The sequence below is a fragment of the Platalea leucorodia genome, assembly GCF_965183815.1.
Source record: "Platalea leucorodia genome assembly, chromosome: 2".
Lineage (NCBI taxonomy): Eukaryota > Metazoa > Chordata > Aves > Pelecaniformes > Threskiornithidae > Platalea > Platalea leucorodia.
This window is the reverse complement of record NC_138824.1, coordinates 90,306,719-90,328,385: the sequence shown is the minus strand read 5'-3', so window position 1 is coordinate 90,328,385 and position 21,667 is coordinate 90,306,719. Positions and strand designations below refer to the sequence as shown.

General features: G+C 40.4%; 1 protein-coding gene across 6 annotated transcripts in view; it reads left to right on the top strand.

Moving 5' to 3' along the window:
- Positions 1-21,667, top strand: part of DMD (dystrophin) — a gene marked incomplete at both ends in the record, with an annotated part of 1,307,865 nt that overhangs the window by 1,226,620 nt on the left and 59,578 nt on the right. For all 6 annotated transcript variants that reach the window (XM_082303865.1, XM_082303861.1, XM_082303862.1 and 3 more), the window contains 3 exons: positions 1,458-1,519; positions 13,116-13,190; positions 19,434-19,635. In XM_082303865.1, coding sequence (XP_082159991.1) covers positions 1,458-1,519; positions 13,116-13,190; positions 19,434-19,635 — 339 coding nt within the window. The remainder of the gene's footprint in view (positions 1-1,457; positions 1,520-13,115; positions 13,191-19,433; positions 19,636-21,667) is intronic.

The window sequence follows — 21,667 nt, the reverse complement described above, 5'->3', positions numbered from 1 at the left end:
GGGGTGGTGTTGAAGTGATTCATTGAAAATTTTAGCCCTCCTTAGCCTGTAAAGGGTAAAAGCGTACTTGGAACATCGCTGCCTCAAAAAGAGAACTCGAGGACCGTTTGTTTTCTAAAACAGCCTCATCGTATCAGTCTCCCAGCGCCCGGTTGGGCGCACAGGTGCGTTCAGCCCGCTGGCTGGGTTGTGGTTTAGTCTCTTGGAGCTGGAAGGTGTGTGCTCCGGGAGCTCCACAGCGCTGCCGGTCAGGTCCTGCTCTCCTGCCTGTTTTCTCCCGAATGATGTGTGCGTGTTGGAACCAGGATGTCCGCTTTTTAAGTACAGAAATTGCAAATGTGATTGCTAGCAACTGTGTGCTACATGTGCTTCCCAGAGGTGGTTTTTTTATGAATACTTATGGGCATCTTTTAATGTAGCTGAATTGTGTTTGAACAGGTCTTTACTGGCTACAGGACAGATAAGGAGAATCTTCTTTCAAGTTTCCTATGTTAATGGAAACATGATCACATTAGCTATGCTGTCATTAAAAAAAATCATAAAATGTGTAACCTTAGGAGACATGAGTTGCTACTACACCCGCTAACACTTTATTTTGTTGGCTTTCTCACACTGCATGTCTTTTGGCGACACGTTGTGTTGCAAAGCCGAAGACTGCTAGCCTCAATGCAGAGACTGTCCAATTTACATTCTAGTCATACTGCAGCGTTTCATAACCCCGCTTTAGCTTTTCCCTGGCTTCCCAACAGCTCTGCCGCCTGACACTGCACAGGGACCTCCAGGGCAAGGGAAAGGGCCTGGGAGAACCAGGGAACAAGAGGAGCAGCAACAGTCTTTGCTAAAAGAGACCGTCAATATGGGGGGGTGCAACGCGTTGGCCTGAAAAGCGGTGTAAGCTGGTGGTGGGTCAGGGGGATGTTGCATGGGGATTTTAGTGCAGATGTTTGGACCGGTGGGAAGGATTGCAGCTGCGGCATTGGGTAGGTGTTACCTACCATGTGGTAAAGAGGACGTAGGGTAAAGCAGGCCAAAAATACCATGGATCTCAGTATCTGGTCAGAATTTCCATAAACGCTTTAAGAATTAAGGCCTCTTAAATGTCTGTCCCCAAGTTTGGAGGAACTGGAGAATGATCTGTATGAAACAAAGACTTTTTAAGAATTGGTTGGTGTGCTTACAGATTCCCCAAAACATTATGGCATATCTGAATACTTGCTGTCTTTTTCGTATTAGCACTACTTTTAATTTTGTTTCTTGAGCCCATGCCTAAATAAATTGCTCTGAGGTAATACCTCATGTTGAAAGAAGACAAGCCTGCCGCTGCTGAGACCCCCTGCCAGAGCAGCTCAGGCTGCTGGCAGTGGTCTGGCACCACGCTCTGATGTGCAACCGGGATCACTGGCTGTGCAATGGAGAGAGAAATTGTACTTTGCTAACTTTCGTGTTTTGTATTGTAGCCATGAGACGCAAACGACCTGCTGGGATCATCCCAAGATGACTGAGCTTTACCAGTCTTTAGGTAAGACTCCTCTACCAGTTGTTTGGTTTTTTTTCCAATCAAATGAATTCTTAAGGCAAAGATTTCCAGAAGTAGTAAAAAACAAAATTAAGTGAAAGCGAGAAGCAGTGCTTTTATCAAGGGTAAAGTTTTCTGCAAGGGAAATATGTAAGGCGTAATAGCACATTTCAAACATGCAGTGGAAAAAATAATATTTCAATTAGCACGTTTGGAATGTGCGCTGGGTTTACGAAGTAATTTGGGTGCATTGTGCAAACTCTTACTGAAAGACTGGGACAGAAATTTGAAGAAAAAAAAAAATCCTAAATCTTTTCACTGTCTAATCTGCCTTACAAAAGGCAGATGAAAAAAATCAAACCAAGCTGCTGTTAATGTTGACTTTTGGATGGTAGGAAGCCAATTGAAGCAATTTGCCGAACTGCGTTACCACTGCTTTATTTTTAAAGCACTTTCAATACATGGAAGGCATGGCAGCTGTCATGATGTCATTTTGAATACCCAAATTGCATGCTTATTATGACTTCAGATGTGCCTTTCTGGTGGAGGTTTTTTTTTATTTTTTAGCAGCTTTGGATTTTATTAACAGAAGCACATCTATAAGATAAAATAGGTCAATCCATGCTCTAGTATAGGCTGCTTGGCAGACCATTTAATAGCTAACTCTTTGCTTTTAATGGTTCTGTTAATAAATAATAGAGGGTATAATAAAAATTAAGCTATTTCTCTAAAAGAAATATCAGTGAATATGCTGCATTTGTAAAGGAGGTTATGTCTGTACAGCACACATACATAAACCGGCTTTAAACAAGCCAGCTTGAGCACTAGGGCAGTCAAATCTAGCATTTAGTGCAGGCTTATTTACCATGGTGAAAAATAGCTTAAATTTTCTCCTGCTAAACTCTAGTTTAGCTGCTGAAAATGGTCTAATTATGCCAGCTTAATCTATTTCAAGCTAACTCAGGTATCTCTATGGTGCTCTGCTGTTAACGGCATACAAAAAATCTTTTAGAAAAGTGATATGATAAAATGGAATGAAACAGTGTGAAGATTTTTTTCCTCAGAGTATGAGCACTGTGGCAGCAATTTGTTTAAAAATTAACCAGAATACAGCTCTGTATGCCAAAAAGGGATATAAGATGTATAAATTCAGGCTAACCAAAGGCAAAAGCAGGCAAGTATCAACTTGCAATTTAATTATAACATATTGCCCTGTTTGTCTCCTTTATATTTGTACTTTTAAAGTGAGTGGTTTAAAAGACTCAGGACAAATAGTAATTGCACATGCAGACATCCCTTTAATACAGGAAGATCTTCAAACAGTTGCCTGTTAATTGAACCGCACTCTGACTCCGCAGCCTACTTTGATCCAGAGATTGCATGGTATTTCTGATACTGTTGTTGGTCAGACCTAAAGTCCTGTTGCAACTGCTTTTCTTCTGGTATTTCCCTGTTTCAGCTAGAGTACTCTTGAATGTCAAGAAGTGAAGAGGTAACTATATATAAGGGAGAAAAGTGTCCTGATGTGTTCAGGTCAACAGTTCAAAAGATGTGTGACTGCTGAAGGCATTTTGCATTTAGTTTAACTGAGTTTTATCACTAAAGCATCACCCAAATGTCAGGAGTTTAAGGTATCCTTATTTCTTACTGCATAAAGAAGGAACACGTTTAGGCAGATTTTGTTTCTTTTTCTTATAAAATCCTGCTGTTTTCCTTTTCAGGAGCAAGGAATGTCCAAAAGGGCAGTCCTCTTTCTAGCTAGTTTTATTTCTTTTGGGGTTGAGACCAACTGCTCATTAATATGGAAACAATGCTGATGTTAGCAAAGGATGCATGATGTGTATTTTTATTAGTAAACATAGGTGTTTGTGTATGTGTACAAAACAGATTAGACACGGTGATTCTTTGTGCACTGCCACATGGGGTGAAGCTTTGATAAAAGTGCTGCTGAATAACCTACCAATTTATTTTATTTTATTTTTGAATTGGGTGTATTCATCATTGCCTAACTCTCATACAAATTACATAATACAAGCATAACCCGTTTAGTCTTGAACAGAACCCTTGATGTATTTTCAGTGCTTTGCTTTGCCTCAGGTCAAAAAGGTAATAATGGGATGTTTGAAGTCTTTTCAGACTGTTTAGTAATATTTTATCTGAGAAGATATTATTAAAGTCGATTTTGTATTGCATACTCATTAGATCCTATTATTTTTCCTCATATTAGGATCCAAATTTTGCTTCTCACTCATACGAATAAGCTGTAAAGAGCTTAGTATGTATGTGTTTTAAAAATCTGGTAGAAAACACTAATTCTGCAATCCAAGTAAATGCAAAAAAAAGTGAGACCAGGCACATCAATGCTGTCAAGAGTTTTCATTTCCATTTTCCAACTCCTACACTTAGGCTGTAGGGAATAATTGAGCTATGGGATGTAGCTCTCTATACGTGCCAGTACATCATAACTTGCTAGGGGATCCTTATGTCTAATTTAAATTCTTACAAATTACTGAAAGCTTATTTTGAAGTGAATGAGGAAGATACAACCTGGCACAAGGTAATGTTCCTCACCTGCCTATGTCTTTGAGCCACAAGAGACACTTCTGTAAGAAGCAGCAGTAATATTAGTTTTATTCTTCACATATCCAATTCACACACCTACAAATTGCTGCATTACATTTTGCTAAAATAGATGCATTTCAAGTTTCAAACTTATTGGCTCAGCTTTCTGTCTTCAGAGTTTTGGGTATTTATAAAAAATGAAGCTAAATGACTTGGGAGCATTATTTGGTACTAATAAAAGAAGGCAGGAACATGCTGCGTACACTTTTGTATCTGATCAGATTGTCAGTCTGGGAAGCCCTGTGTCCTGTCTTCAGTAGGACTGCATCAGAGAAAGCAGAAGGAACCCATAGGAAGAAATCATAAAATAACCTGTCCATGAAGGAAGTATTCTCAAATTCTTTTTGAGCTTATTTGTTGAAACATGGCCATTTATAAATATACTAGTAATAAGGGTAAAATATTTGATTTAAATTTAATATATGTATCAGAAATCTCTAACTGGTTGTTCTTTTAACAGAAGCTTTTCCTTTTAAGATACTAAAGTGCTTGCTCTGGACTGCTCTTCTTTATTATTTAAACAACACAGCAATTTTATCAGTTTTAATGAAGCATTTATTCCTGACTCAAGTCGGGCAATTTTTGCTCTTCATTCAAAGTTATGGCTACTTAAAGGTATATAATAAGCTGTTGATACTAAATGACTTAATTGATGTTTAATGGTCAACTCAAAGTGGCAACAGGTAGTTGCAACAATGACCTTAGCTGTATTGTTTACTGTATCTAGTAGATGTTGATATTGTTTGACTAGTTGTATAAACTAAAAACATAGGAAAAAAACCCAACCAAATACTGAAATAGGAGAGGTAGTAAAAATCAGTGATGTGTGAATCTCAAAGGTTTAGAGGCTGACAGACATCTCCCTGTTTGCATTTACACCGTTACAAACCACTCCCATTTTCTTCAAACTTCCCTCTGAAAGTCTTCAAAGTACCAAGAACTGCTCCAGCTGCTTTTCTTTCCAAAAGCAGTTCCCCTGCAGCAGATCTGCTTTTTTACACCGTTCTTTCACAGCCCCCTTACAAATTTTGTCATCCTTCATGGTGGCTCCAGGGCATCACTGGAATGAGAATTTGTGTTATTTCATTGTCCTGGAGAGTTCAAGGACCTTTGGGTGAGGGGAGGGACAGGAAGAGCAGGAATCAAAGTGGTCAGGGATTGCTTAATTTTTTTCAGATTCTCTTCTGAGAGTGAATATTTAGTGGCAGGCAGCTTAGCTCAGAATGATAGTATTTTGCCTTTAAGCAGAAAATGACTCCAACCTTTGCAGTTACGGCCCAGGAGAACTTTGCCTGCCATGCCATGCTGTTAGTCACCCCCTCCTCCAGCCTTCCCATGTAATGTCAGTACAAGTCTCCTCAAGGTGCATTAGTGTCACTGTGAACAGTAATTACAGTAGCAGGATGCAGTCAGAAATGTTGCCGTGTGCATCTGTTTCTCTCTCCTAATTCACCGAGGCAAGACACGAGGGTGAAAAACACCCTCACCCTTACAGACGGCAGTGCACTGGTGACAGCTTTCCATTTAATTTGGAAGGATGCGGGGGCAGTTCTTTGTGGAGTACATGGAAGAAAGGTCGGAGTTGCTTAACACAGGGAGGGAGAATGATGGAAGTTGCTGTGTTGATCTTGTGGCTGGCTGCTCTTGTGCAGCAATGTGAGCTTCCAACTCTGAATGACCAAGGTGAATAAACTTCATCATTTTTGGTTTGTGTATTTTGATTTGTCCTTCTGAAATGCTGCCTGAAGAGGCTAAACTGCCCCCCTCTGCCATAATAGTTTTTATTACAAACTACTAAACCACGTATTGAGTATGAGGTTTTATTCATATTCAACTAATTGCTTTCTATGTTTGTACTAGAAAGACGTGCCTAATGCACACATCAATCTCTTGATTTCTACTGAAATCCAGCAAGATGATACATATGGTCGTTCTTTAAAGGTTCTTTATTCACTGATGTCCTTTTCAAGCTAACTACAATTTGAATAATAAAACGTCTTATTTCAGAAAAAAGGACTGATTGGGTTTTGTCAACCTTGGATAGTATTCAGACCTGGAGTAGGTAGTTTCTAACAGTGTGTGATTGCATCCTGTGTAGGCATACACCTAACAGACAATAAACGTAACTATGGCAGTGAAGTAGAAGTTAGGTGGTAGAAGTTAACGTTGCATCCCTTGAAAATTAAACCATAGGCATATTATCAGTGAAGGAGAGTAATGTTCTGTTATGGAATAGGTGACCAGTATGGGAACATTTTGCTCAAGAGTATTGCACTCTTGGTTTGCAAATGGACACCTTTCATTAATATTTTTGAAGTTGTTTGTTTGCTATTTATTTATTTTAGGATTTTCCATTATGAGTACTTGTCATCTAGCGTACATGAGGGGTTTCTGACCTTTCTGACTGCAAACTCTACTCACATCCCAACCCCATAATGGGATGTAACCCAGGTGTAAATCATATCCCTTCTTACACTTTTGGGTTTACAGGCTGAAGAAAAGCCATTACATGCTAAAACTAAATTCACGAAGGTCATGTCAATTGGTCCAGTTATTGGAATGCTGGCACATGCTGTGTTGTTCATCCGCTTGGTCTAGATGCAATCAGTAGCGTTTTGGTTCCCAGGGTACCTCCCGCTTACTAATTTGCAGAGACACTATCAGCTTTTTTATTCAGTGGGACAGATCTAGTACAGTGTGCCGTGTTGTTTCATGGAAAGTGGTTAAGCTCTATGTCTGTATGTATAATAACACTGTTTACTGTTAGGTATTCTCAAAGCAATGTAGATGATAGCATTAATTATTGTTATAATAAAAGAGTCAATGGCTGAGACTCAACTGATACTAAGCAGTGTTACTTGATTAATTTCTTTCCTTTGTGCATTTGTCTCATTTGCATTTTTAAATTACAATTCTTAAAGAGGTGATATATGTCACTGTAGGGCATCATTAGAAGATTTATATATAGGGTTTGGGCAGCAGGAAGAAACCCAGCATTCTTATCAGCTGGTCAGGGAATTGCAGCTGTATTGAACTGATGTGAGATGAAGCTTCTTGAAAAGTCAGGCTGCTGTTAATGTCTGATGAAACATGAAAGTTTAGTGGCTGGTAGTGGAATTATGGTGTATTCAGGACTGTACAGTAACCAGTTTTTAACCTTGGTTAGGTAGGCATTTTCAGAGACAACAGTGACATGTAATTCCCAAAATAGTTTATCCACTGCAAGCATTGTATTTATGAACAGCTATATGGCTATACAAGCATGCCACAAGCTATAGTTGAGTAAGACTTTCAGGTTTTAAGGTATATCACTGTAGGTTAATTTTCTTTCCTTGAAAATAAGTGAGAGTTTAAAAAAAAAAAAAAAACAAAAAAAAAAAAACCAAAAAAACCCCACCAAACTCTAAGTCTTATCAAATGACAATGAACATTTGACCTGATGAGCTCTAATTTCTTTCAAAGAAGTTAGTTGTTAGCTTGCCAGATTTTACTCTTGAGATGGTTATGACCTGAAGCATGTAAGCTGCTCTTTTCAGTTTGATGGTGTCCCAGCAGTGAGAAAATTGCCGTCCATAAAATCAAGTAAAATGCCTATGTTTTGTCCTCATTAACTGAAAAGCAATTATAATAATAATGACAATAATAGAAACAAGTAACCCTCTTTAAAGTAACAACCAAGGTGGTTTCCAGGTAGAAGGGACTTCCTGAGATGCCCTCAGGTTACATTGGGTATGAGAGAGACAAATTATATGAACAACCGTTGATGAGAGGTAGACTGGTCCATCCCAGAGCTTTTAAACACTCGGTGAGATTAGTCTGTTGTAGAGGACAGTACGTTATCAAGTGAAACATCCAGTCATTCAACACTGACAGCAGCTGGAGCAACTGCAGGGTGGGGGGTTAGTCTGTTTAAGAACCAGCATGGAAAGCAGTTCAGTTATAACACCTTACTTAAAACCTGTTGTCTGGGTTATAGATGTGACTTCTTAAGAATAAAAACAAATGTCCTTCCATGCTGGATGCTAAACCTCTTGTTAAATATTTTCTTTTTAAAAACTTATTGTTCTTTAATTTTTTTATAGCTTTTAGTTGCTTACCAACTTATTTCATGCAGTAAGACTCAAGAATATGAGGATCTGGTTTTCCTTTTAAAATAATATTCATATCCCAATGTAAAATCTGGAGTTTAGCGTGGGAGAATTTTAAAAAAAATCTGCACCGTCTTATTTGTTGGTAGTGTGTCAGTAGTCAGTGGGACATTCCAGGAGGTGGTTTGAATTTTTGATACAAATCACTGACCACTTCTCAAATGAGTGGGTTTTTTTTACCTGATTATCCACTGTCAAAAGGATCTTCTATGTGTAATTACAGCTGTTTCTACAATACTGTAGAAATACAACACTGAAAAATGTGTTGCTGAGGTTGTCTTAGCTTTTTTGAGGAAGAACGTAGCACTTAAGTTTTGAGATTTCTTTCAACATGCAGAATTATGCAGAAAAGGTTAGAATTTAATTATCTGATCATCTTTCTGTAGTATTTCTGATTTGAGTTCTCCCTATCAGCAGTCTGGAGTCCTCTTCATTAAAGAGCACTAGTTCCTGTTCAATGTTATTTGTATTAATGTGAATGAATATAAGAGTATGAACATGAACCTATTCATATGTTGTAGGCACATGATGGATGTGGAGGAAGTCACTTTTCTAGATAACGTTCTCCCTACTGCATTAGTTGCCATGAAGCAAAGGGAGGCGCTTTTCATGTCTGTAATGAAAAGAAAGCAGTGAAAGGAGATTTCCTAATTTCTGAGAGTCACTGATGCTTTAGCACTTTGAACTCCTTCCACAATGACGGTGGGAGGGCTGCGGGAGAAGCTTAGGAAGATCATGGAGAGATCTTACTGCTGTGTTGGTGGGAATTGTTCATTGCTGCAAAGGCATCAGCTGTAAGCACCTGCCCCATCTTACAGGTCTTCTGTAACACAATCTTAAATCTTCTCCTGTAGAAGCACTTATACTGCCTTGGACAGAGTGATCGTTCATGGCTGAGTGATGGGAGAACCATGATTTCTCTTTGCTCTGGGATGTAAATATGAGTGTCACCAAATATTTCTGTGTGATCTTTTCCTCAGTCCGTTCCTTTCCAGGGGCCAGCTGACCTCTTCTACTACATCATTATTTCATACCATAAACAGATTATGCTCTTGAGCATTTAGACTTTTTGATCAAAGCTTGAAAGTTACCTTCTGAACAAGGACTGAGAGCATCGTTAAACAACGTGCAGAAGTCTTACATACTCCAAGGGCTTTTCAGCCCTCTGACTACCTCATTTGGATGACAAGATGGTGCATAATTTCTAGGAGTGGGAGGAAAGGACTGGAGGAAAGCATGCGGGGTATACTGAGCTCTCCGACCTGCTCAGGGATGATTAAAGCTTTGGAGTCAAGGCTGAGTGGGCCCTGACTCTTTTAGTGGGCTGTTTGGGAATGGAGAAAGCATCAGATTTTTTTCCCTCAGGACCCAGGAGAGGAAAAAAAACCCACAGGGAAGGGGAAACTACTGGCGATTCCATCGGCTCTCAGAAGGTTGCTGCTGCTTGAGCCTCCTTCTTCCCTCCTCCGCAAGTTCCCAGCAGTAGTGGCTGGCTTGCAGCCAGGCAGCGCCTTATGCTGCCTCGCTCCCAGGCTCCTCCCTTGCTGTTAGTGGTGATGTTGCCTCCAATGCTCCCAAGCCCCATTGAACAAGTCTCATTCCCTTACAGTCTTATGTTCTACAGTTCATTTAAATGGGGTCATATACCAGCAAGGGAAATATTTTGAACCCAATTAGGAGAGGCCTGAGCTCCCCTTGTTGCTCCACAGAGCAATGCATTTGTTCCGGCATTAGCTCCAGGGGAAGACAGACACCACCAGCAGTTTCATAGGAGTAGGCAGAGGGAAAAGCTAAATCATTAAGATCCAGTGACCTCAAATGACTGTCACCACCTGGTAAGAGAGCCGTCTGTCAGGAGCATGGAGGTGGTGGCATAACGAAGACGGGAGGTGAGCAGTTGACACAGGGACAGTAACTGGGCATGGGCTAATACTGGTAACAGCAACGAAGGTGGGAGTGGAGGTATGCGACGGCTACACTTGGCCTCAGCACGTAGAGCCAAAAGCAGACATTGCTGCTACTTTGCCACAACCTGAGATGAGGGCTCCGAAACTAGCTCCTGACATTGCTTGTTGGTCATTTACAGCAGATGCTTCTTGGCAGCAGTGTCATTAAGGTTGATAACAAATTCAGTGTGTATTACATATACAGGAAAATAGATGTAAACTACAGCACTTTCAGGATTAAGTGTCTTTATGGATTGTACTTTCTGTCCTGATCAAGGCCTGAAATAATATGCATATATATTTACCAATATTTCTTAAAATGTAAATAATAAGTAGAGAAGCTTTTTTCAGAATACTCAGGGAAAATTTAGGGAGGGCTTCTTCATTTTATCAAATGCTACCCGTAATCTAGTACATATTCTTTTCCAGAATACAAGTGCAGATTTACAACAAGGGTACAAAATGTAACGGAAGTCACAGTGTTTGTGAGAGACTGCTTTATTAATTTCCCTTCAAGACAAATGAAGTCGCTTTATTTAACTTGCTCACTGTATTCCGCACCACATTAAGGCTTCTGGACCTGTCAGGATGATTGTGAGAGGGGGAGCTGGCAGGAACAATAAACAGGAGAACTGCCCATTAAAAAGGTGGATGGAACTGTGCAAAGAAAAAGAAATGAGATACAAAGCTGAAACTTCCCCTTCTGCTCTAAGATGTGTTCTAGAAATGTTCCACAGCTTTTATTAAGGTATACAAAATGACTGAATTTTCAAGCCTCAAATTACTCATTCAGAACAGCTTAATTAAAATTAATGTAATTGAGACTATATTCCCTCTGCTACCTATACTTGTACAGCATTGTAAATGATGTTGGGATAGTTATACCCAAGCTACCACATTGCAAACAGCTTTATAGCACCTCAGCACATATGCCAGCAAGGAACTGTTTTATATTTGCCCTGTTTTTCGTCATATTCTTTCTCTAAGTCTGCCAAGCTTAGAGGCAGTTTATTGGGCTAAATGGATCTTTATTCTGAGCCAGTATCTATATTTTTTTTAATGTTCTTTTTGTATTTACATAGTAGTTTACATTTTCCAAACACTTTGCCATCATTAACTCCTTAGGCCCCATGGGTTTCATCAGTAAATTAAATGCATTCAGGAGTGTTGCCGGCTGCTGAAACTGGCTGGCACAAACAGTCTATTTCTGTGCTAGAAAACCCTTAAATTACAGGATGCCAGCCATCTGTTGGGAATGGTCCCTAGACTGCTCAGATGTGGAGGAGTGTCTGTGCCCAGGAATTAGCTGGGTAGGTGATAGGGCCAGAAGCATGCCAGCTGCAGTCGGGGTTTTCGGCGGTGGAGGTGACCACACTGTAGCATGAGAGGGTGCCCCCAGGCCACTCTTCAGTTCCCAGTGCAGCTGCCCCGTAGCATCCCTGGGAGGAGCTGGCAGTGCCACTTGGGAAACAGCGTCCGTTCACGGACTTGGCCCCAAAACAGCAACCTTCATGGCTCACCCGGGTAATCTTTGAAGGTACCAGCTTGCAGCTGCACCCGGTTAGCTTAGGTATCTGTTGATCTACTCGCGTAAACAAAAGCCCTTTGCCAGACTTGTGCGCTTACTTCTGTATCCTGAGTTTGATTCTGAATAATGCAAGCGGTGGTGTATCTGCACTGTAGTCTTGGTATGCCAAATCTAGTTGTACGTTACAAGTTAGCCAATGTAGTGGTACTGATGGCAGGAATTCAGCCACAGTAGTTTCAACCTCACTTTCAGTGAATTTTGTCTTCATTCTTGTTGTAAACAGGGTTTGCCCAAGGCCACCCTCAGCAAAGCCAGGGACAAGACTAGAATAAGTGCATCTTCCTCAGTCTGGTTTCACGAAAAAGAAAGATGCAAATGCAGTTTCCTGGCCAGATTTGGTCCAAGACAACCCCTTCTTTCTTTTCAGTTTTGTCTAGCGTTCAATTCTTAGACTGTGGACAAGTTGCTGTGCTTTGCTGTGGAGATAATCAGAATTTGCTGCTGAATAGCATTCAAGTAGGCGGCACTGAGCCTCCCGAGTGCTGAGAGGCTTGTATAAGTTCTGGTGTGGTGTGACTGGTTTGGTGTGTGGCCCACCTCGTCCCCGCGGTGTCCCAGGAGGATTTTGCAAGCCATGGTTAAACTATTCAGTGGGGACTTGTGCTGATGTCCTTATTTTGTTAACCGCACAAGAAGGCTTCAGCAAAAATTGTGCCACGCTGTTTGTTCCTAGCCAGGTGCTGTTCCCCACCATTTTGGAGGCAGGAACGTGGGAACTCACCTGGCTGGGTGAGCTGGCTTCTCACCACAAAGGCCCTGCGTCTCAGGTCATGGCTGGGATCTGCTTGGGTGGAAAGCACAAAAGTTTCATTGTTTTGGTTTTTTTTTTTTTTAATAAGGTTTTTTTTTAGCAGTAGCTGAGAGTTGCCTGCTTTTTCTTGGGCAGAGCTCTTCTTTCGGAGCTGCCTGCACGCAGCCTGGCTGGTGCATCGGGCAGACAAGGAGTTGTTTCAGGTTCTTATCTTTCTCTCAGTGCCTGCGGTGTGAAAGGCTGCGGTGTTTTCAGACAACACTGCTGCAGTCACTGATGTTGTCCTTTCAAGTGCTCTTAAGTTCAGTGCCTTTGAACGAAAAGAAATAACACTTTAGGACTTAGTGTTTTTCTTTTGGATGATTGATTGTCAAGGTTTGAGGGTTTTTGCTCAGTGGAGTTTCTAACGTACATTTCCCCCCCCCCCCCCCCCCGCTGTTCTTGTAACCAATGACTATAATCTAGTTCAACTTCACATCTTCATGAGTCTGGTTATTTCTAAGGTGTAAAGCTGATCTTTTATTTTAATATTTCCCCCCTACAGCTGACCTGAACAACGTCAGGTTCTCAGCGTACAGGACTGCCATGAAACTCCGCAGGCTGCAGAAAGCCCTCTGCTGTAAGTATGTGCCTGTGCCTCACTTGCTGTCGGGAAGACTTTATGACCAACACACAAGTTTATTTGCAACTTTCAGAAACAGAAAAACACCCCCACATCCCCCCAGCTCTTCCTGGTGGATGGAAACCTCTCACCTGAAGGGTCTTCTGCTGCCACTGGTTTGCACGTTCCTTACGAAACCAAAGTGCTGGGTGGTCTACAGGTCTGTCCCTTGTAAGACAGAATGGTGGATCAGAAACAAAACTAACATCCCCTACATATTTATGTTTATACTCTTTAGCCGGGCGTTTTCACTGCGCTCGTTACTGGAGCCACGTCCTGTGTCAGCCACAGCTTTACAGCTCAAGACCAAACAAACAGGATTGTAGTGTATTGGGAAGGGTGAGAGTTCGGGTGAAATAATCACTCCAGAGCTGGAGTTGCTAATGGTTTGTTAAATTGAATCTTGAACCCTGAGGGGTTGTTGCCTTTAAACGAGATCATCACAATAAACATTTAGCTTAATTTTTTCTCAAGCTTTTGGTTAGGTTCAGAAGTCTCTCATCAGCCATACGTAAGTGATGTGCATGTTCTTACACTTTAATTCTCTCGACTGGTGTATGGTAATCTACCAGTCACTGGAGTTACGTTTCCTCTACAGTTTATTGTAACCTGAGAGCTAAATAATTTGCTCATGGTTTTCTCGGTAGGCCAGTCAGTTCCCAAAGCAAGCAGTTTATTAGACAGCACAATTTGGAGGGTTATTAAAATATTTTAACATTCACTATTCGGCATTTAATTACAGGGTTAAATTTCTGACACAGTTGCCAATGTCTCAACTGTTGATTTATCTCAAGTTTGGATTTGTGCTCACATGCTTTCTGGAACCGTGTCAAACCTCGGTATTTTTGAGCATGTTTGCTTTTAGGCTTACAAGCATGGGTGAATTCCACTAATGAACAGACTTAATTTCTGAATTTATAAAAAAATAGAAAAGAAAAAGAAAAAAAAGGAAAAACATAAAGAATAAGTGAAAAGTCTTGTAACACGATGAAAGATTTTAGCATGAATGCAGTGACAAAGAATGAATTACGATGATCAGAAATACAAACATCTTTCCATGGCACAGCACTCCTGCCACGCTCATTGTGGAAAGGTAGTGTAAAGAAACTGGAGTGATATGCAGTGAAAAGTATTCATAATCAGTGCAGCACTGAAGTAAGGAACTAAAACTTTTGGAATTACAGGTTTCTCTAGCTGGCAGTGCACAAGTGTAACTTGTAACAGGTTTTTATGGCTGGAAGTGCAAAACGTTCCATCCTATTTTATCTGTGTTACCCTGATTCCTACCACTGAATAATTCTAGATTCATCTTGGACTTTACAGTGTGGAGTTGTAATTATGCACTGAAGGCAGTTCGCCTCTCGAGGTTACGCTTAGGTGGATTTTCTGAGAATGAGTGTTTTCGGAGACATGCAGTGGCGCTTACACTGATTACTTTAGCACATTCTTCATACTTGTATCTAAGGAGAAGTATTTAAGGAATTTGGTTAGCAGTCTTTGTTCTTACAAATATTTTTGCTTGGAGACACCATCATTGTATTTGTGTATTCTGTGATTTCAGTGTTGCTTGTGAACTCAGTTTAATTAGATTTAAAAAAAAAAAAAAACCCAACTCATTACAAAATTCTTTTTCTGCAGTTTGGCACTAGTAGAAATCATAGAATCGTCAAGGTTGGAAACGACCCTTAAGATCATCGAGTCCAACTGTTAACCTATCACTGCCAAGTCCATCTATACCATGTCTTCGAGCACCGTATCTATCCATTCTTTAAATGCCTCCAGGGATGGAGACTCAACCACTTCCCTGGGCAGCCTGTTCCAATGCTTGACCACCCTCTCAGTGAAGAAGTTTTTCCTAATATCCAACCTAAACCTCCCCGGCACAGCTTGAGGCCATTTTCTCTCGTCCTATCACTCGTTACTAGGGAGAAGAGACCGACCCCCACCTTGCTACAACCTCCTTTCAGGTAGTTGTAGAGAGCAAGAAGGTCTCCCCTCAGCCTCCTCTTCTCCAGACTAAACAACCCCAGCTCCCTCAGCTGCTCCTCCTAGGACTTGTGCTCTAGACCCTTCACCAACTTCGTTGCCCTCCTCTGGACACGCTCCAGCACCTCAATGTCCTTCTTGCAGTGAGGGGCCCAAAACTGAACACAGTACTCGAGGTGCGGCCTCACCAGTGCCAAGTACAGAGGCACTATCACCTCCCTGGTCCTGCTGGCCACACTGTTCCTGATACAAGCCAGGATGCCATTGGCCCTCTTGGCCACCTGAGCACACTGCTGGCTCATGTTCAGGCGGCTGTCAACCAACACCCCCAGGTCCTTTTCCGCCAGGCAGCTCTCCACCCACTCCTCCCCCAGCCCGTAGCGTTGCATGGGGTTGTTGTGACCCAAGTGCAGGACCCGGCACTGAGCCTTGTTGAATCTCACGCTGTTGGCCCCGGCCCAACAATCCAGCCTGCCCAGGTCCCTCTGAAGGGCCTTCCTACCCTCCAGCAGATCGACACTTCCCCCCAACTTGGTGTCATCTGCAAACTTACTGAGGGTGCACTCGATCCCCTCATCCAGATCATCAGTGAAGGTGATATAGAGCACAGTGCTGGGTTTAAGGGCTCCTACACATAGCCAAACATCCCTAAAGTCCACTTGCAGTAGGTGCTGCTTTCAGCTCTTACTTTTTATTTCAGTTTTAAAATTGCAGGAGTTTATGTATATATATGTATATTCTTTTCTGCAAACTTCATAAAAAGCAGAGCAATTTTGTCTACCGAGGAGCATTCTAAAGATGTGTGCACAATAGAAGGCCCACAGGAGTGAAGGTACAGCCTATTTCTCAGTGGCAAGAATAGAAACACTTTTAAAAATGAACTATTCTTAGACTCACTTCTTTTCAGTTTGTAAATCAGGCCAACGAACATTAAGATGCTAGGACATTAAACGTAAAGAATATGGAAAATGGCAATCCTTAACAAATAAATGCTTGTGTATTGTGTTACCTTAGAAGAATCTAGTGTGTGGCTCTATCATCCCAGCCTTCGAAATTATTGTGGGCATGCCAGGTGTAACTATTGCACCGCTTTTTTAAAACGTATGGTTTCCTTTGATAATCATATCAAAGCATGTTGGCTTTCTTGTTTTGCTACTTTTCAAAGATCAGATCTTTGAAGTGCAAACCACATCTGAACATTGTGATGTCAATAAAATGACATGTATTCACAAACTTTTCTTGGAGGTGCAGCAGAAGGAAATGTTCAAGAACTTCTGCTGGGTGCTTTTTTCCTTTAATTTTATGCAAGCTAGATTAAATATTTTTTTAATGTATCAGCCAACAGCAGGTTACAGGGGAGACGATCTTGCATTCTGGGAACACCATTAATACTTTTTATCACCAGCCATATATTGAGTTTTCCCCAAGTTCAGTATGTGACCTCCTCAGCACACTTTCTCCTGCCTGTTAATGGTCACTTCTGTCCTCCAGTGAGTTAGTTATTCCAGGTCATCTTTTATACTTTTCCTGCAATCTGGTCACAGGTTGGTATCTAGTTACAAACATCCTAATGACTTTTTGGGGTTTTTTTTGGGTTTTTGTTTTGTTTTGTTTTTTTCTCTTGCCTTAGAGGTCAAAGAAATATTTAGATAGATGACTTAGATTTCAAAATAAGCTAGAAGCTACTGCTCACACAAATGTTTGAGTCAGTTTTGGAATTTTAAATAGGGAAGGACAAAAGTGTGACACAGAACCCACAAAAATTTGTACAAAGCATAAAGTGGTATGGTTTATTTCAATTAAAGCTTTGCAAATCACTGAATGGTAATGAATATACAACTCTTCAATACATATGTGACGGTTGGGGCTTGTCTTTTGAAAGTCTGTCATTCATAGGACCTCCATATTTGCTTTCAGGAAAGCAATACGTAATTCCTGGTTCTGGGAGAGGACTCTCCCACATTTACTTTAATCTTGGTGGGAAAGGTGCAGGAGGCGCTTCATGTGCCGAAGGCCAGAGCTGCTGCTCTTCCCATAAAAAAAAGTTCCCTAAAGCAGAGCATAGTGGCAAGCACTTTTTGCTTGTTATAAGATGAACATGTGTTATTAACTTCAAGATAGGACAGGAGGTTGATGAAGAGCGGGGTGAAAGGCTTTTCAGAAGTTGCTGCTTATTAGTGGGAAAAGCTTTCACAAAGCGGAATGACCCATGTTTAGCAGTGGCTGCATATATAATTAAGCTGCCACTCAGATGCCTGAGGGGTTCATTTAATTACCATTGATTCATAGTCTCAAAGGAACTGAGAGTTCAGCCTAAAGCTCAGAGTTAAAGGTGTTGTGAAGGCAGTGCTCTATTTCCAATTTGACAAATTATTAGAAGAAAGGCATCTTTCTGAGACTTAGGAATGGCTCTGATAAATATGCTTTTGTGGGATATAACACTGACCTTAGAATAGATATATATCTATATGCTAGTAGGTGAAACGTAATATTCCAAAAGGTTTTCTTTTAATAAATATCTGTATGCTAATGTGAAAAAAAAGTGAAATTCCAATAAAACGCTGCACAAAACCACAGATTAAAAATTAATTTTCTTGGTATAATAATGGGGATAGTATTCCAAGCATTCCTTATTCACTCTAGCACTGGGTGTGTCAGGCCCACAGGATGAAATTTTCAGAAGTGCTCTAAGGGCTTTAGTAGCAGAAGTCCCTGTGGGTTTCCAATGAAATTTATACTCCTGAAATTCTTTTGGCAATTATGAAATCCCAGCATACTGTCCATGCAGCATAACCAAGCAGCCCGGTATGCAGCTAAAGTATTTTTCATCTCTACTAGGACATCAAAGGGTCAGCTTCATCCTTGATAAAGTAGGATACTCAAGTGTGAATTTGGCAAAAGTGCCCTTAAGCTGGATGAAGTTCTTAAGAAATTCCTGTATGGGGTTCTGCATTTAGTCTCTGCACATTTTTTTTTGACATTACTGAGAGATGTTGCTTGCCAGGACTCAATAAAACACATTTTTATTCCAATGAAAGAAAAAAAATGGTCTTGCCGTTGGGTCATTTCGTTTCTCAATTTTGTGATGAATTTCCTGGATGATTTTGGGCAGTTCGCCTTGGGCCAGATCCTGCTCCCTTGAGTCATGTTGAATCATGCTGCGCTTTGTGACTGCTCATGGTACGAGCAGAACTAACAGCATCTGGGCTTGAATATCCCCATTGCTCACACCCTGGAAATTCACTACAAGGAATTATGAAGGGTTTTCCTGTGGCAGCAAGAAGATCTGTGTCAATAGTCCCCTTTTTCTGATTTCTTTTGTTCTTATTCTTGTTTTACTTTGTAAACCAACATCCCATAACTCTCTGATTTGGTGTCCCCCAAAGTGTGATGCTGCTGTTGATGTTAGGATGCAGAGACTAAGACCTGAGAAAGGGAAGTTCTGTTTTGCCTTGGACATCAGAATTTCAGAATGCAACTGACTTAAATAGGAATGAAAAATCAAGTTTTCAAATGTCTGTGACAAAAAACTCTGCTGTATATTGACTGATAAGTTTAAATGTGTCTTACTCCATAAAGTCACAGAGGTATTTATAAATGTAAGTGCTCTGCAGAATTAAAAATGGATGAATTTAGTTAATAAATATTGAAGTAGGCCATTTAATGTTTCTGGAACCTTCTTTTCCCTGTGCTCACCAGAGGAAAAGTAACAGAGAGGTTAATCCCAGTTCATTTGTGATTTGTTTGCGTATTCCTTGTGAAGTTTGGTTCAGTTAAGATTGCCTGACTTCTGTAAGAAATGAATGTCATGTCTCAGGAAAGCTGATGACATGTCCTATGTTTAGAGCATATTTGGTGAATGCAGTAGTCAAATATTAGCCTATCTATAAGAACATAAAACATGAAATATGTAATTTTTAGTTACACAATAATTTGTGTAATATTTCCGTAGGAGCCAATAGCATAATAGGTACTTTACAGCTAAAAATGAAACAGATTTCACTTTTATAAACACTGCTCTCTAAGACCACAGCTGAATAAACAGTGCACCTGTAGGAGTCTTGAAACCAGTCTTGCACCTGACTTTCAGAGGATGTAAAATGTTCTCTGGCCAGGTGTATAAGCCAAGTAAATTTTTCTGTTTACTTTTTGGGTATGGGTAATACAGCCACTGTTTCTCTTCAGTCTTTATTGTGGTTTATTTTATTTTAACAGTGGATCTCCTGAGCCTGTCTGCTGCCTGTGATGCCTTGGACCAGCACAACCTCAAACAAAATGACCAGCCTATGGATATTCTCCAGATCATCAATTGCTTGACCACCATTTATGATCGACTGGAACAAGAGCACAATAACCTGGTCAATGTTCCTCTCTGCGTGGACATGTGCCTCAACTGGCTGCTGAATGTCTACGATACGTATGTATGGGTGTTCTGAACATGGGGTGCTCAGGAGCTTTCCCAGCAGCACAAGGGGAAGGGGAAAGGGGTAACGAGCCATCTGCCTCATTATAAAATGAATGGCTTGAAACTGAAAAAAACAGTAGTTGAAGTGAAAGTTTAATAAACCTAATGGCTTAATGGCTGCATTTAGCTGAATCAATACAGCCCTTGGTTAGGCTTACAATCACAGCTTTATTAAGCTAAGCAGTGAGAGAGCTGGAAAGCAGAACTTTTTTTAACAGATTTCTGTGTTCAGAGCAATTCTGGGACTGCATGTCCTCAGTAGGTCACGGCTTTGCATGGGTTATTTAATTTATTTAGGTAAAGAAATTCAAGAGAATTATCAAGAAGCAACAATATGAACACCATCATATAGACTCTTGCATGTGTCTGTACTTCCAGATATTAAACCTTTTCAGAGCTGTCCATTTTCTATAGCTTTCAATCTATAATTCTTGTTCAAAGATGGAAGAGGTTCATCTCTAATTTGAAGTGCTTACAACCCTTAGCAGTCAGGAGATTTGGGGAATTTGAGGAATACTTCATCTAAAATTTAATTTTTAAAAGTGTACCTATAAGTATAACTACAACAGTGTAAATTTACCTTAAGAAAATTTATGAGTATTCCTATTCAGTGGGTTAATGTTGTTGCTCATAATGCATAGACAAATTCCAACACATGTTTGTAAGGTAATTTTAGAATAAGGCGTTATTTTTTGTATTTGGTGAATTTAGTGGAAAAAAAGTCAGTGGAAGTCTTTGTGTTTTTAAGGTTCTTATCAGCCACCTTCAGCCAGACGCACTCATAACTGTGGCAGAATAAACATTTACGTATAGAAATGGAAGGACGTGGGTCAATTATTGTATTTCCATTGACATTTTGAACTGTATTGAAGTGCCACAACATTGTTCCTCCATCCACACTTTATCACAGCACTGAAGCTTCAATGATCACCTACCAAAAAAAAGTACAGATTTGTACAGAGTCTTTTCCTACAGGATCACCTCCGATAAGCCAGTTGCTTATAACGTCCTCTGCAGCAGCTGCAATATCCTGTGAAGTGGATTACCCAGATTACATTAAATTTTTGTGTAGTGTACCCATAGTAGGGAATGGGGCTATATTCATTTAAGAGACAGATTTTTATTTCTTTAATCTGCTTTGGCTTTCACAGAACTCTGATCCACTTCTGAATTATCATCAACTATAAATAACATATAAACGAAGATACTTGGTTAGCAAAAACCAAAAAAAGATGTGCTAGGGATGCTAATCCAGATCAGGCATGTTAGAGGCAGAGAGGGAACTAAAGGTCATTCCACAGGCTACTCCTAAGCTGGACTGTCCAGCGTAGATTTGCCATGTCCAGTCTAGTTTTCTTTATGTTGCACTGTGCTGAAAGTATGGCATTAGAAATTATAATTGGCTGCCTCCAGGCGATTCCCTAGGTATGCTAGAGAGCTGGATATTGCAGGACACAATGAAACGGAGAGGTATTTTGTGTGAGGAAAGCTCCTGGCTATGTTGCTGAAATTCAGGTCTGAATTACGCTGGTACGAGAGGTGACCTTGAGGTTACATGTGTTTAGTTTTCATTGTAAACTTAATAGGTAGAGATCAACTGAAGTGCATAGCAGTACTGGAGACGTTTAATTAAATGTACTGAATCTTTACTTTTCTTATAATTGAAAACTGTCATTTGTAAAGATATTAATCAAATTCACAGTCAATGACTGATCTAATTATGGGCACAGCTCTGCAAATCCAACACGTTTCAGATTTGTTTTAATTGATCAGTCACTCATGCTCATTTGCAGTAGCATGCTAAATTATTGGTTTGACTTGGGAAGAGAGAAGAGTGAGCTGAACAACTCATGATTCGTGGAAGTTTCAATTTAATATGCCTTGCAGGGAAATCATCATTCTACATTCTTCTCTTGTATAATTTGCATGAGCCTGGTATTCATCAGCAGGAGTTTCTCAGGGCAGAGATGATAATTAATTTGGA